The sequence below is a fragment of the Sus scrofa genome, chromosome 11, assembly GCF_054392235.1.
Source record: "Sus scrofa isolate SSC_HxYL_T2T_F1_AM1 chromosome 11, Sscrofa_HxYL_maternal_Yorkshire_Landrace_v2.0, whole genome shotgun sequence".
NCBI classification, from domain to species: Eukaryota; Metazoa; Chordata; class Mammalia; order Artiodactyla; family Suidae; genus Sus; species Sus scrofa.
This window is the reverse complement of record NC_139393.1, coordinates 18793071-18809844: the sequence shown is the minus strand read 5'-3', so window position 1 is coordinate 18809844 and position 16774 is coordinate 18793071. Positions and strand designations below refer to the sequence as shown.

At 43.3% G+C, this 16774-nt stretch overlaps 1 protein-coding gene across 6 annotated transcripts in view; it reads left to right on the top strand.

Annotated features, from left to right (window-relative positions):
- Positions 1–16774, top strand: part of PHF11 (PHD finger protein 11) — a 46744-nt gene that overhangs the window by 2272 nt on the left and 27698 nt on the right. For all 6 annotated transcript variants that reach the window (NM_001244327.1, XM_084981082.1, XM_013980495.3 and 3 more), the window contains 1 exon segment: positions 7728–7849. In NM_001244327.1, the coding sequence (NP_001231256.1) occupies positions 7728–7849 (122 nt within the window).

The following is a 16774-nucleotide window of genomic DNA, read 5'->3' as shown; positions in this document are numbered from 1 at the left end:
TGAGATGACCAGGATGGACCAGGTAGAGGACAGTGGGGGCAGGGCAGGCAGGCCACTTTCCACACTGTTGTCAGAACTCACTCGCGAGAGTTCCCATTGTGGCTCAGTGGTTAATGAATCCGACTAGGAACCTTGAGGTTGCGGGTCGATTCCTGGTCTTGCTCAGTGGGTTAAGGATCTGGCACTGCGGTGAGCTGTGGTGTAGGTCACAGACGTGACTCGGATCTGGCATTGTTGTGGCTCTGGTGAAGGCTGGTGGCTACAGCTCTGATTTGACCCCTAGCCTGGGAACCTCCATATGCTGCTGGCGTGGCCCTAAAAGGACAAAAAGACAGAAAAAAAAAAAAAGTCACTCGTGAATGCACATATACACACCCACACACACATGCACATGCGCCTACCCAGAGGTCAGGCCATGGGACTTCCAGTGTTAATTAGGACTTGCTGGCTACAAGTAGTACAAAGTCAACATGGTGGGATGTAAGAAAGGGGATGCTTGTTCCTGGAAAGCAAGGAGATCAGACTCACAGACCCCAGGAGCATGGATGTGATAGCATTTTCCAAAAAGAGCCAGGAACCAGGACCCGAGAAGCCATCATAAACTTTGACAGCACTCAGCATATCTGCTTTGTTTTTCTCTTTGACCTGGTTTTCTTGGTTTTCTGTCTAGTAATGGGATTTAAAAAAAAAAAAAAAAAAAAAAAAGGAGTTCCCGTCGTGGTGCAGTGGTCAACGATTCCAACTAGGAACCATGTGGTTGCGGGTTCGGTCCCTGCCCTTGCTCAGTGGGTTAACGATCTGGCGTTGCCGTGAGCTGTGGTATAGGTTGCAGATTCGGCTCGGATCCCGTGTTGCTGTGGCTCTGGCGTAGGCCGGTGGCTACAGCTCCGATTCGACCCATAGCCTGGGAACCTCCATATGCTGTGGGAGAGGCCCAAGAAATAGCAAAAAAAAGGGGGTTCTTGTAGCTCACAGCTTCCCAGTGTTTACATCTCCCTCAAGAAACCATCCCAATCTGAACTGAACTCTTCTCTTCTGAATTCTCTATATCTGGGAGGTGGGCAGATTGGCCCTCTGGGACTGTCATCTGTGCCTAGGGAAAGAGGGTCACGGAGTACAAACATGCCTGCTGGCAGTCATCCCTCTTTGTGATTGTGAGCCAGGTGGATGCCCTAAAGAAGCCCCCTGAACTTCCTATTCCCTGGCTGCCTGCCCCTCGCTGTCCTACAGGACCCACGTCCTTCTTCCTCTGTACATGCTGAAGCCGTCCCCCGTGATGCATGCTGACCATCCCAAATACACATTCAGTGTTCTCCGAAAGTTATACCCAGTCACAGCATCCAGAGACAGTGTGGTGAGGCCAAGTCCATGACCAAGCCTGTAGGTCATGTCTCTTCTTCTCTTTTGGTCTTCATCCAATTCCGGTATGCCGTCCCTGGACTCAGTCACAAAGTTGATTTCTACACATCTGATATACGATGGCAGAAAAGCCTTCCCTCTCCCGTCATTAACACGTCATTCAAACAGTAAACTGCAGTGAGAACTCTTGATCAAAGGAGAAGAGAGGAAGGCGTTTCCAAGCCAGCTCCATGAATTGGCAGCCAGTCATGGACCTCCCCCTACTGGAGAGGGCTTGTAAATGGTAGTATAGCGTCAGTGTATCTCATTCCATCAGTTTCACTCATTTCTTCACTGGTGGACCGTGCTCCTTGGCCATCTTATCTGACTAGCCCAGATTCTAGCCTCTGGGTGGATTGCCCTTGTCTGGTGGGCTTGAGGACCGCCCTGGGAAGAAAAGCATTGGGAAGACACCCCTGCAGAGGCTCTGGCTTTGGCAGTCCCTTCCCCGGTGGAGCTGGCCTAGAGATTGCGAGGGAGACTGCCCCTGTGCTGGTTTGAGTTAGTCATAGTGGATATGTTTTTAACTTACAGTTTTTCTTCAGTTTCATTCTGTGGAACCTTTCTTGGCTACCAGTTTCACTTTTGGAGAATTCTTGTTGAATCCTCAGGCCTGCTAGATCCAGTAGAAGGACCTTGGCAGAGCCCTACGTATCTTCATTGTTCCTGCTCAGCTACCGATGGAGACCAACGGACTCGTCCATAAAGTGCCCCGGGCCCCGTGACACACCTGTCCCTCACCGTCTGAATCAATACATTTCCTGAGTTCAGATGAAGGATATCAAGTTATCCAAATACATTTGGTCCATGCATTTCAAATAATGTGTAACAAGCGTTCCGACGTGAGGGATCGCTGTCTGTGTGAAAGCCTTTACTATTACTCTCCCAACTACAGATAGGTCTGTGATCCTCCAGACTTGAAGAATAAACAAGTTAGGGTTGCCAAGATCGTTTAGGAAACTGCGATGAGGGGGTGTTTTAGCAGGAAAAAAAAAAAGCTCTTCGGGGGACGCTGTGTGTTCACCTGGGGTTTCTGTCCATCGTCACGGGAAACTCCAGATCAGAACACAGTAATCTTGCCACCAGCACTGTATTCCTAGCTGCCAAGACCCTTCAGACTTGGCAGTATAGCCCACACAGACAGCCCGCAGAGCAAGCACAGGCTGACAGCTCAGCCCGCTGCAGCTCACCTGTCTGCAGGTGCAGCCTTGCACTGGAAAGAGCGACACAGCAAACATGCCTCGCTCTTACACACCAGGGGCTGCTGCCTGTCCTGTCAGACATTATCATAGTTTTTATTAGGGAATTTTAGAACTAATAATTTAATTGCCTGACCCTTTTTTTTTTTTTAGCCTATGCTTTACAAGTTTTAATGTCCAGTGAGAGTGTTTGAAATAACACAGTATTTTATCAAAGTAAATTTTGGGTCCAAGGTAAATAAAATATTGGAATATTTTTTCCCATTTTCATCGTAGGATGGAGGTTTTGTGTGGTCAAATATTAAAAATACATTCTAAAGCATTGAAAATTGTGAAGTGTTGTATTAGTGGGGGAACAGACAGGTCAGTGGAACAGAAGAGTTTGAGGAACAGACCTAAATATATGTAGTAATTACATATATGAAAATGATTTTAAATCAGTGGTTAGCCATTATGAAGATAAGTTAGATCTCCATCTCAGACTTTACAATAAAGTAAATTTCTTCTTAGGAATTCCATTGTGACTCAGAGGATTAAGAACCCAGGATAGTGTCTGTGAGGATTTGGGTTCAATCCCTGGCCTTGCTCAGTGGGTTAAGGACCTGGAGTTGCTGTAAGCTGTGGTGCAGGTCACAGATGCAGCTTGTATCTGGTGTTGCTGTGGCTGTGGCATAGGCCAGCAGTTGCAGCTCCAATTTGACCCCTAGCCTGGGAACTTCCATATGCTACAGGTGTGGCTGAAAAAGAAAACAATAAATAAATTTCGGTTAGTTGTTTGTTTGTTTGTTTTGTCTCTTTAGGGCCGCACCCTCAGCATATGGAGCTTCCCAGGCCAGGGGTCCAAGTGGAGCTGTAGCCACCAGCCTACACCACAGCCACGACAATGCCAAATCCTTAACCCACTGAGCAAGGCCAGGGATCAGACTCTCCACCTCATGGCTCCTAGTGGGATTCGTTTCCACTGCGCCATGACGGGAACTCCCAAATTTCAGTTAGTATTCTAATGTAAAGATTAAAATTCTAGAGGAAACTAGAGGTGAGTCTCCTCTAAGTTCCCCTCCCCAAGAGTGAGAAACCATAAAAGATTCATATAGTTCGTCAAATAAAACATTTAAATATATATCAAAGAACATTATAAACAATGCAAAAAGGCCACATATATGACTAATGAGTTAATATTCTGCTCACATCACAAGCTCTTATAAATAAGTAGAAAAATAGTGACTAACCCAAGAGAAAAATGGGCTAAGGACATCGGTGCCAGAGAAGAAATGCACGTGCCATCTTAGGGTATCTTAGGAGATTTTGGAGATGACATTAGCGGTCTCTCTCTCTCTAAATATATATGTAGTAACAGATGATGACCCGCTTCTTTCTACACTTCATGTTCTTCCTCTTTTTTTGCTTTTTAGGGCCACGCCTGCAGCATATGGAAGTTCCCAGGCTAGGGGTCAAATCGGAGCTACATCTGCTGGCCTACACCCCAGCCAGAGCAACCGACACCACAGCTCACGGCAACGCTGGATCCCCAACCCACTGAGCAAGGCCAGGGATCGAACCCCACACCTTCGTGGTTCCTAGTCAGATTCCTTTCTGCTGCGCCACGACGGGAACACCTGTATTCTCCCTTTTGACATGGCCATCTAACGTTCCGTCCTCATTGTACCTTTATGGTTTTAAGTCAGTTAAGCAGACACCTCATTTTTTTCCCACAATTTTCTTCACTGCCCATGCCTATTTCTTCTAAATAATCCTCTTTCAAGGTATTTAAAATAACCTCCTTGGGATTTAAGTAGAAATAAAACTTATGGCGACCAAAGAAAAAACGCACAACCTAAAAATCGCGAGTTATGTTTTATTCGGGGACCTCACCGAGGACCACGACCTGGGAGACAGCCTCTGACGTAGCTCTCAGGATCTGTTCCAGAGACGTAAGGGAGGAATCAGGACAGAAAGGAGTTTTTGCTGAAAACAAACATGTAGCCCAACATCAACAGATTACTGCTAATCACAAAAACAGACGTCTCGAGTTTTACTGATTGGAGAGCTTTTCTCCGTATGGGAATACTGAAAAGTCTGGGCCCACCGAAATTATTCCTTAGAGATGCATATTAAATATCCGGGGCCAGTATCCCTTTTTTCTCCATCCTCACTTCCCCTCAGGACACACCATAGGTGGCAGGTGCTGCAGTGGCCGACGGCCGGCCACCTGCATTATTTACTGAAAAAGCAGGCAACTTTTTAGTTTTGTATTCATTTCTTTTCTTTTTTTTTTTTTTTTTTTTTGCCTGCACCCATGGCATGTGGCAGCAGGCATCATTTTTTGGGGTCCGCACTTGTTTGAGGACTAATTGACAGCATTGTAATGGCCAGCCTTCCTAACCAGGTGCAGGTGTTTCTCTGCGGGTATTGAAATGGAGCTTAAAACAACTCTTGCAAAACGTAGATCTCCTGCTCAGAACTTCCCGGCAGCCTTTCCCCCTCTGCTTCTCAAATTCGTTTCCAGCTTCCTTTGCTCCAGCTCTTCTCTACAACCTGGCTGGCTTTCTTTCTTCCATTCAGACCTTGGCCTCTTCCCACATCGCCGCTTCTGTCGGCAAGGTCCCCCTGACCCCGCACTCCCCTTCCTCTCCCTCTCCAGGTTGTACCAGCGTCCTTGACAACGCTCCATCCCAGAGGGCCTTTCCGCCTCTGTCCATAGCGTGTATTGTATTTCCCATTCAGCAGTTACGTGACTTGGTGACGTGTATTCTCTTACTTTCCTAATTGCTCTTTGGTCACTGTGTTTATTTTGTAAGCCTCTTGCAGGCAACAATGCTGTCTCACATTTTTTGTGGGTTTTTTTGGCCACACCCAGGGCATGTGGAAGTTCCCAGGCCAGGGATCAAACCCGAGCCCCACTGCAGCTGTGCCACAAGGGAACGTCCCGTGTTTCTTTATATCCTCTGCTGGGCTCTTGTGTAGAGGAGCCACTCTCCACATGTGGCTCTTGAGCACTGAAAATGTGGCTAGTCCAACTGAAATGTTCTGTAAGTGCAAAATACACTGTGCTCCACAGACTCGGCACAAAGGAATGAATTTGTAATTGTTGTGTTGATTAAATGTTGAAAGGCTAGTATTTTGGATATATTCGGTTGAATAAGACTTGATAAAAATTCATTTCACCAGTTTCACCTGAGGCTCCTAGAAATTCTTCAGTTGCACCTGTGGCTCATGTTATGTTTCTGGGGGTGGCTCTCAGCACAGTGACACAAGGTGCTCCCAACTCCGGGGGTTTGAGATGAATGAAAAGAAGCAGGGAGCCCATTTCCCTTCATCTGAAGAGTTTTATCCCAATCTGCCTTTTGCTTGGTTGATGGGGAGCAGAGGATTGCTAATTTGTGGGCCTGCTAAGCAGGACCAAATCCAGGGAACAGACGGTAATTAAAGAAGAAACTCATCTGAATGTTAAGTAAATGCTAGCGCCAAAGTGAGATCTCTGACGCTGTGAGATGCAGGATGTAATTTGAGAGAGCTGCCAAGATCTTACCCTTTTGAGTAAAAAAAAAAAAAAAAAGGCGGGGGAAGGGCCCAGGATTTAGAAAGTGCTTAAGTGGGTAACCTCCTCTAAATTAAAATATCATTAAATTGATATTTTATGAATGAATTTATATGAATTTTTGTTTCAAAACTAAATGAATGTTAAATGAATTTTTGTTTCAAAACTGAAATTTGAAGATAAAATTGAAAGTGTTTTCTACAGAAAACCAAATGAATAAGAGGATAAGCATTGGAAAGGGCAAAGAATTGCTACGTGGATGCTCAGGGCCAAAATTAATAGCAAACACAGAAACTGATGTGCCTGATGGGATATTGGGAACAGCTGGCTTTTTTCTCCCTCTGTGCCTCTTCCTGTTCTTCCCGGCTCTCCTTAAGTTCCTGTCCTTTCTTTCTTTCCTCTCTTAAAAAACAAAAACAAAAAACTGTTTCCTCCCTTCATGTATCTTTCCTTATTTTACTGCTACACTACAGCACACTTAAAGTACTTCTTTAATTCACCCCCAATTTTTTTTTTTTTTGGTCTTTTTGTCTTTTTGCCATTTCTAGGGTCATTTCTGCGGCATATGGAGGTTTCCAGCTGGGGTCTACTCCACAGCTCACAGCAACACCAGATCCTTAACCCACTGAGCAAGGCCAGGGGTGGAACCCGAAACCTCATTGTTGCCAGTCAGATTCCTTAACCACTGAGCCATGACAGCAACTCCACCCCCAATTTATTTTTGAATATAGTATATATAGGGATCTGAATTCTTTTTTACAAGTAGTTAATCAGAGCATGATTTCTTGAACACACCATTGTTTTCTCACTGATTTGTAATTATTTTTGTCTTGGTAGGGCCACACCCTCGGCATATGGAAGTTGCTTGGCTAGGGGTCGAGTCGGACTGTAGCTGCCATCCTACTCCACAGCAATGCCAGATCCTAGCCGCATCTGCAACCTATGCCACAGCTCACGGTAACGCCAGATCCTTAACCCACTGAGCGAGGCTAGAGATCGAACCCAGGTCCTCATGTTGGGTTCGTTACCCTGAGCCACGACAGGAGCCCAATAATTATTATTGAGTTTACTCTGGGTAAGGCAGTGTTTTAAAAGCTTTGTATTTAAATCATGCTTATGTTTCTTAAAGGTTTTCCTTATGTTTAGACATGTTAAAGGAATTTTTTTTCTTTCATTAAATAAGGCATTAAAAAAATACAAAGTTGTTTTTCCATGTAGATCCCACTTTTTTTTTGCCCTGTCCTCTACTTTAAGATAGGTAGTGGAGGAGTTTCCCTTGTGGCTCAGCAGTAAGGAACCTAACTAGTATCCACGAGGATGTGGGTTCGATCCCTTGCCCTGCTCAGTGGGTTAAGGCTCCAGCGTTGCCATGAGCTATGGTGTAGGTCACAGACGTGGCTCAGATCTGTCGTGGCTGTGGCTGTGGCTGGCAGCTACATCTTCAATTCGACCCCTAGCCTAGAAACTTCCACATGCTGCACCTGCAGCCCTAAAAAAGACCAAAAAAAAAAAAAAAAAAAAAAAAGGTAGTGGAGTTAGGGAGAACAAGAAATTCCACTTTTCCATTTCTAATCAAGGATATTACTTTATAGGTGTCTTTCACGTCGCAGAGAAATTGCAAAAAAGGACATGTGCGCTCTGCCCCGAAGACCTTGACTATAGCGTCCTGTACTTTTCACAGTCGGAGGACCTAGCTGCTCATGAAAACTGTTTGGTAAGTTACTTGAAAACACATGCGTCCTTTTCGGGACATGATTTTGGAGAGACAGCTGTGAGTGATGGCTTGACACGAGATGTTCATTGCTCATGAATTGAACCTGGGCGGCCTGGGTGACAACCAGGAATCCCAGCCACTTGACTAGCTCGAGGCTAAAAGCAGAATTGCCCTGATTCTTGCCCTCCTCTTTCAAGGAGGCAGAGACTATACATGCAGGTACAGAGTTTGTATTTAGCCACAGTACAACTTGTGGGAGAGCACACAGAAAAGTAGTTTGCTGAAGACAGAAGCAAGACAGTAACGCACCCCAAAGAGGAGGGCAGGGCCCGGCGCCCTCCCGAAGGAGGAGCTCACCAGGGAGGTGATTTAAATCACCTGTATGGGACAGATCTTCCAGGTCGTTGTTTTCCTTTGGCCACTTATCTTGTCTTATTTCTCACAGCTGACGGCACCCGGGGCCCTTCCCGATCTGTGTGCCCCTCTTTTGGCTGAGATGGATTCCAGAGCATAGGGGTCTGGGGGGTCATCAGGACTGATTTTGGCTGGGCGCCCCTCCCTTTTTGGCTGCTCGGAGTCCTTCTGCGCATGTGTAGCTGGGGGGGGGGCTCCCCTTGACCCCAGGCATGGTTGATATGCTCTTCTTATCTTTTCACTCCAGCAGAGCTCAGCTCCTACCATTAACTTTCTCCTTGACGTGTCAAAGAGAAAGAAGCAAGGCCCAATTTACTCAGCCTGGTAACAGGGACCAGCTGTTCTCAGCCCAGGGGGCCCATCTACCTCCTACCTCAGAAGGAGGTACCAAAATAGATACATGTACGTGGTATATGAAGAATAACCCTGTTGGGCTTTTTAAGTGGGGATTTGAGGAGCAGGGTTTTTTTGTCTTTTGTTTTTTTCTTTTCTGGCCGCCATGAGGCATATGGAGTTTCCAGGCCAGGGATCAGGTCCCAGCAGGGCTTTGCAACCTAAGTTGCAATGCTGGATCCTCAACCCACTGTGCCGAGCTGGGGATCGAACCTGCGTGCCAGCACTCCCAAAACACCGCCCATCCCATCGCACCACAGCAGGAACTCCTGGGGAGCAAATTTTAAACTGTTTCAGATCTTAATACCTTATAATTACTTTTAATTTTGTTTATAACTGATCAAACACACAAAAATTATGATAAAGAAGCTTTTCAGGAGTTCCCGTTGTGGCGCAGTGGTTAACGAATCCGACTAGGAACCATGAGATTGCGGGTTCAGTCCCTGGCCTTGCTCAGTGGGTTAACGATCCGGCGTTGCCGTGAGCTGTGGTGTAGGTTGCAGACGCGGCTCGGATCCCGAGTTGCTGTGGCTCTGGCGTAGGCCAATGGCTACAGCTCTGATTCAACCCCTAGCCTGGGAACCTCCATATGCCGCGGGAGCGGCCCAAGAAATAGCAACAACAACAAAAAGACAAAAAAAAAAAAAAAAAGAAGCTTTTCAAAGATATTTTAATATTTCAAATGTAACAGATACCCATAGACATTTCACCCAGATGTATAAAGTCATATTATGTGATATTTGCTTCAGCTCAATAGTTATTTTCATGTATTTTTGTATAGATAGTTAAGGACTCTCTACTTGTCTCTTCTCTCCATTCCTTTCCTCTCCAGAGGTAATTGCCATCACACATTTTGTGGTTTGTATTATCTTGTGTTTTTAATTTTATTCACCCACCACATATGTAAGTATTTATAAACAAGATATTTTGTTTTATATGTTCTTGGACTTCATAGCATTTCTATCAAATTCTTGTTATTGGGATTTATGCATGTTGATAAACGTAGCTCTCATCTTTAATTTTCATTGTTATGATATTCCATTTCATGACTATAATCACCATGGAATTACTCTGGAATAAACACTTTGGGTTTTCCAGGGTTTTTTATGTGGCTGGCTGTCAGGAACATCCTTCCCTGGGTCTCCTAATTCATGGGAAAATTCCTCTGGTCTGGTGCACGTAACCCAAAGCAGAGCTGCTGGCCACAGGAGAGGAGCGTTTTGCACATCACTACATGTGCTAAGTTGCTCTCGAAGGGATTGGACCAAGTTTGACGTCCACCGTTGTTTCCGAGTTCATTTCTTTTCTTCCTTGTCAATACTTGATTCTGTAAGATTTATTTATTTTGGAGGGGATGGTAAGAGAATGTTTAATTTTGTAAGAAATTGCCAAACTGTCCTCTAGCATGGCTGTACCATTTTTATATTCCCACCAGCAATGAATGAGAATTTGTGTTGTTTGTATTTTAATTTATAATTCCCTAACGACATAGATGACATGTGACATTGAGCATCTTTTCATGTACTTATTTGCCATCTCTCTGTCTTCTTTGTTGTCTGTTCAGATCTTTTGTCCAGTTTTTAATTGGGTTGTTTGTTTTCTTATTAAGTTTTAAGAGCTCTTTATATCTTGGGTACAATCATTTATCATATGTATCTGACAAGCATTGTCTCCTGATCTGTGGCTTTTCTTTTCATTCTCTGGATCCATGGTTTGCTGTCTGTCATGATACTCTGAGATTTAATGTTCTCCTCTCTGATGGGTGTGAGATGGTCTTTGCTTGTTTGCATTTGCAGTTCCTAGATTACTTAGTGGATTTGATCCTTGTTTGCTGAGCCTCTGTGCAGTTGAGTTTTTTATTTCTCTGACTTGTGTTCGTGGACTATGCTTTATCTTTGAGATCTTGGTTTTGCTTTTATGTATTTATATATAAATAAATTCTTATACTTTATTGTATATGCTGGATTTTAATTTTATTTATAGTGTTTTCTGTCATATAGAAACTTGTAATGTAATTAACATTCATCATCTTCCTTTATAATTTGTAGGATTTTTTTCCCCTAAGAAATTCTTTCTTTTCTTCTTCTTCTTTTTTTTTTTTTTTTTCTTTTCTTTTTAGGGCCACATCTTCAGCATATGGAAGTTCCTAGGCTAGGGGTCAAATCGGAGCTGCAGTGGCCAGCCTACGCCACAGCCACAGCAATGCCAGATCTGAGCCATGGCTGCAACCTACTCCACAGCTCATGTCAACACTGGCTCCTTAACCCAGGAGCCAGGGATTGAACCCACATCTTTATGGATGCTAGTTGGGTTCTTAACCTGCTGAGCCACAACAGAAACTCCCATATTTTTTTTTTGACACTTTGAATTTTGTGGTCAGTGTATCAGATTTCACAAAAATTTCTATTGGAATTTTAACTGGAATTCCACTGAATTTATAGATGAATTTGGGAAAAAATAGACACCTTTATAACATATGAGTCTTTCTATCCATTAGCTGGGTCTCTCTCTCCAGTTACCCAGATGTTCTTTCATGAATTTCAAAAATGTCCTGCACTTTTTTTTTTCTGTAGAGGTCTAGAACTTTGGGTTAGGCCTATTCCTGGGTTTGGTTTTTTGGTTTTGTTTTGTTACCTTTCCTAATACTTTTTAAAAATGAGCTGTTATTGGTATACACAAACACTGTAGTTTTTTTTTTTTTTTTTAATATCACCCAACAATCTTGACAAACTCTCAAGTCTAAAAGTCACATTCACCTGAATATTTTATTTGGACAATTCTCATATGTAAATAAAGATTTTTTTTAAATTTTGGGGCCTCTTAACTTCTGTTTTTGTTTTACTACATTTTTCTAGAACATTGGGTTACAGTGGTGATTGGAAGCATTTAAAGTAGTGAGCCTTGTTTTAGTTCTTATGTTACTGGGATGCTTTTAAGGTTTTATCATTAAATTTGTGTATACCTGAGGTTTTTAATACTTTCATTTTATTAAAATTAGGAAGTTCCCTTTTATTTCTAGTTTGCTTCAAGTTAAAGTATTGAATCTTCCATTAACATTTAAGGTAATTATTGATATGTATGTTCTTATTGCCATTTTATGAGTTGCTTTGGATTTGTTTTTGTTGCTCTTTTTTCTTCCCTTCTTCTCTTGTTCTCTCCTCTTCTGGTTTGGTGACTATCTTTAGTGTTGTGTTTGAATTGATTTTTCTTATTTGTGTGGATATCAATTGTAGATTTTTGGTTTGCAGTTATTCCGAAGTTTTGATACAAGAGTCTATACATATACAAGATTGTTTTAAGTTGTTGTTCTCTTAATTGCAAGTGTATGTCCAGTGTCCTGCATTCATACCCTCCTCACACTTTCTGATTTTGGTGGCACAATTGTGCGTGGATGATTTCATATCTTTACTGTATATATACTTTTACTGGTGAGCCTTGTCATTTGTGGTATTTTTGTTTCCTGTTGCGGCCATTTCTGTCTAGAGAGGTTCCTTTAATATTTGTCATAAAGCTGGTTGAGTGTTGCTGAATTCTCTTAGCTTTTGCTTATCCGTGAAGCTTTTGACCTCTCATTCAAATCTGAATGAGAGCCTTGCTGGGTAAAGGAATCTTGGTTGGAGGTTTTTTCCTCTCATCCCGTTAAGTATATCATGCCACTCCCTTCTGGCCTGCAAAGTTTCTGCTGAAAAATCTGCCAATAACCTTATCAGGGTTCCCTTGTATGTTATTTGTTACTTTTCCCTGGCTGCTTTCAATATTTTCTCTTTGTCTTTAATTTTGGTCAGTTTGATTAATATGTGTCTTGGGGTGTTCCTCCTTGGGTTTATTTTATTTTATTTGTATTATTATTATTGTTGTCTTTTTGCTATTTCTTGGGCCACTCTCACAGCATATGGAGGTCCCCAGGCTAGGGGTCTAATTGGAGCCGTAGCTGCCAGCCTGCGCCAGAGCCACAGCAATGCAGGATCCGAGCCATGTCTGCAACCTACACCACAGCTCACAGCAATGCTGGATCCTTAACCCACTGAGCAAGGCTAGGGATCAAACCCACAACCTCATGGTTGCTAGTTGGATTCATCAACCACTGCGCCATGACAGGAACTCCCTTGGGTTTATTTTATATGGTACTCCTGCTTCCTGGATTTGAGTGAGTGGTTCCTTTCCCATGTTAGGGAAGTTTTCAGCTATTATCTCTTGGAATATTTTTTTCTGTCCCCTTCTCTCTCTCTTCTCCTTCTGGCACCCCTATAATACGGATGTTGGTGCGTTTAACATTGTCCCAGAGTTCTTTGAGACTCTCTTCATTTGTTTTCAGTCTTCTTTCTCTTTCCTGTTTTGCATTTGTGATTTCCACTAATCTGTCCTCCACCTCGCTTATTCATTCTTCTGCCTCCTGTATTCTGCTGTTAGCAGCTTCTAGTGAATTTTTTATTTCAGTTATTGTATTTTGCATCTCTTCTTGTTTAAGTTTTATATCTTGTATGTCTTTGCTCAGTGTTTCCTGTAAGTTATCCATCTTTGCCTCCAGTTTATTTCCAGTGTCTTGCATCATCTTCAGCATCAACAGTCTAAAGTCTTTTTCCTGGACACTGAGAATCTCCTGATCACTTAGCTGTTTTTCTGGGGTTTTTTCTTTCTCCCTCATCTGAGTTATAGTTCTCTGTCTTTGCATTTTTACAGGGTTTTGGTGTGGTGACCTTTTTACAGATAATAGAGTTGTAGCCTCTCTTACTTCTGGTGTCTGCCCCCCTTGTGGCTGATGTTGGTATGGGGGACTTGCTGTAGGCTTCCTGATAGGAGGGACGGATGCCTGCCCACTGATAGGTGGAGCTGATTCTAATCCCTATGGTGGATGGGGCTTTGTCTCTGGGTGAGATTATAGGTGGCTGTGTGCCTGGTGGGGGGGGGGGTCTTTAGGCAGCCTGTTTACTGAGGGGTGTGGCTGTGATCCCACCTGGATTGTTGTTTGGCTTGGGCTTCTCAGTGCTGATGGGTGGGGCCAGATTTTCCCAAACTGGCCACCTCCAGAGAAGGGCACGCTGACAAATATTCCCAAGAGCTTTCCTTCCAATGTCCTTCCCCCAGAATGTTCCTGTTTTCCCAGGAGGTCCTCCAAGAACTGCAGTCAGGTCTGACCCAGATTCCTCTGGAGACTTTGCTTTGCCTTGGGACCCAGTGCACGTGAAAATCTGTGTGCGCCTTTAAGAATGGGGTCTCCATTTCCCCCAGTCCCGTGGAGCTTCTGCACACAAGCCCCACTGGCCTTCAGTGCCAGATGCTCTAGGGGCTCTTTCTCCCAGTGCCAGATCCACATACGTGAGAGTTTGATGTGGGGCTCAGATCTCTGTGAACCAGTTACTTTCCAGTCTGTGGCGCTTCCCACCAGGAGGTGTGGGGTTACTTATATCACGTAATCACCCCTCCTCCCTCTTGATGTGGCCTCCTGGTTGTTTTCTGGAGTAGGATATCTTTTTGAAAGTTTCTGGTCCATTTGGTTGAAGATTGCTCAGCATGTGGTTGTAAGTTTTATTATTTTTAGGAGAGAAGTTGAGCTCCAGTACTTCTATTCCACCATCTTTTGAGGAGTTCTAAAGTGTTGAATCTTATGAAATGCTTTCGTCTGCATCTGTTGGAATGATATTCTGGGTCATTGTAATGATCTTTCCCCTTTGCTGTGTCCATGCACAATGCTGGATGCTTTCTTTTTTCTTTTTTTTCTTTTTACGGCCTCTCCTGTGACATATGGACATTCCCAGGCTAGGGGCTGAACCAGAACTGCAGTTGCCGGCCTACGCCACAGCCACAGCAACACAGGGTCCCAGCAGCCTCTGTGACCTACTCCACAGCTTGTGGCAATGCCAGATCCTTAACCCACTGAGCAAGGCCAGGGATTGAATTTGCATCCTTATGGACACTGTGTTGTGTTCTTAGCCCACTAAGCCACAACAAGAACTCCTATTTTTTAATATACATAAATTGATTTTTTTTCTTTTTTCTTTTTTGCTTCTTAGGGCCGCACCCGTGGCATATGGAGGTTCCCAGGCTAGGGGTCAAATCAGAGCTGTAGCCACTGGCCTACGCCACAGCCACAGCAATGCCAGATCTAAGCCATGTGTGTGACCTACACCACAGCTCACGGCAATGCCAGATCCTTAACCCACTGAGCAAGGCCAGGGATGGAACCTGTGTCCTCATGGATGCCAGTCAGATTTGTTAACCATTGAGCCACGATGTGAACTCTCCATAAGTTGATTTTTTAATATCTCAAGCTTACAGAAAAGTTGCACTCATAGTACAAAGCACCTTTTCTGTTGGAAGTGATAAAAGAAATTTTCATGTATTGAGATACAGAGAAGTCATTCTGGCTTCTATATGAGTTAACTTGAATTACATGCTAACTAAAATGCCTGTTTGTTGCTTGTCAGACATACATTGTACATCTGCTTTAATTATTAGAGAAAAAGACACATTGACCAGAAATAAGGCATGTCCATGTTAAAAATAATGATGAAATGCCCCCTCTTTCTGGACATCAATGCTGATACTCCTTTGATGATAAGACTCCTTTCCCAGGTGCCAAGGCTATGCCGACTCACCATGTATAGCCTAGTCTGTTCTTTTTTCTTTTTTTCTTAAACCTTGAAGAAATGTAACCTTGACTTGTTTAATGTTCTTTGTTTTGACAAGACATAAAACTGTGTTGGAAACCATGCTTTTCCGGAACAGTTTCTCCGAGTTACCTGGGAGGTGGCTTCCAGGCTAGTCCTTAGTTTGGCTCCAATAAGACTCTTTTCTCTTCTAATTATAGATTGTTTATTATTTCATTGACAGAACCATTTGAAATTAAATTGAGACAGGATGTGTTGCCTCCCCTGAATGCTTTAATATGTATTTCAGACACACACATTCACATGATCACAACGTAACCATCACACCAGGAATTTAACACTGATATAGTTCTACCCCCGAATCCTCAAGCTGCCCAGGTTTAGGTTCAGGTGTTCTAATAACTTTCTTTATAACAAGACTCTGATTCTCAGCTTATATTTGGTTTTCATGTCTCACATTTTCTCCTTTTAATCTGTCAGTCATAAGTTTATATGCTTGTTTACTTTGTGCTGTTAAACGATTCTGAGATTTAACGCTGTTGGGTCATGTTTTATTCCAGTAAACTGTTCATGTTAATTTGCTGCCATTTTTAATTAATTTCATTGGTATAATTTACATCTAAAAAGCACCCATTAGGTGTACTGTTTGGAGAGGACTGAGACGTGTATTTAGCAAGGTAACTGCGGCCAGCACCAGCAAGACCACAGTGTTTCCCCAGAAAGTTCCCTCCTGCCTGCTTGCAGTCACTTCCTCCCCAGCCCCAGCCTGGATAGCATGAATGAGCCTGTCTTTCTCGTCTCTGTGGAAGGAATCCTACAGTGTGTATTCTTTGCATCTGGCTTCTCTTGCTCAACACAGGCTTTGGAGGTTCTTCCGTGTTATTTCCTGTATCTTTAATTCATTCCTTTGTATTTCTGCATAGTATTCCATTCTACGGATAAAGCACAACATCTTTATCCAGGTGCCTGCTGATAGCCCTGTGCATTATTTCCAGTTTGGGGACAGTAGAGTATATCTGCTGTGAACATCTGAATATGAGTCTTATTGTGGACATATGCTTTTTCTGTGTTATATTCACTAGCTTTTTTTTAGATTCTACATATAAGTGATAACATGCAGTATATGTCTTTCTCTGTCTGACTTACTTCATTAAACATAATATTCTTGAAGTCTATCTATGCTGTTGCAAATGGCAAAATTTCATTCTTTTTTATGGCTAATATTCCATAAATTGTGTGTGTGTGGGGGGGACATCTTATATTCATATGTTGAGACACTTAGGCTGCATCCCTACTTTGGCTTTTGCAAAGCATGCTACTACAAGTATTGGGGTCCATATATCTTTTCAAATTAGTGTTTTCATTTTCTCTGGATATATTCCCAGAAGTGAAATTGCTGGATCATACGATAGTTCAATTTTTAGGTTTTTGGGGGGAGCTGAGCCTGTGACATGCAGAAGTTCTAGGGCCAGGGGTCAAACCCACGCCACAGCAGGGACCCAAGCCACGG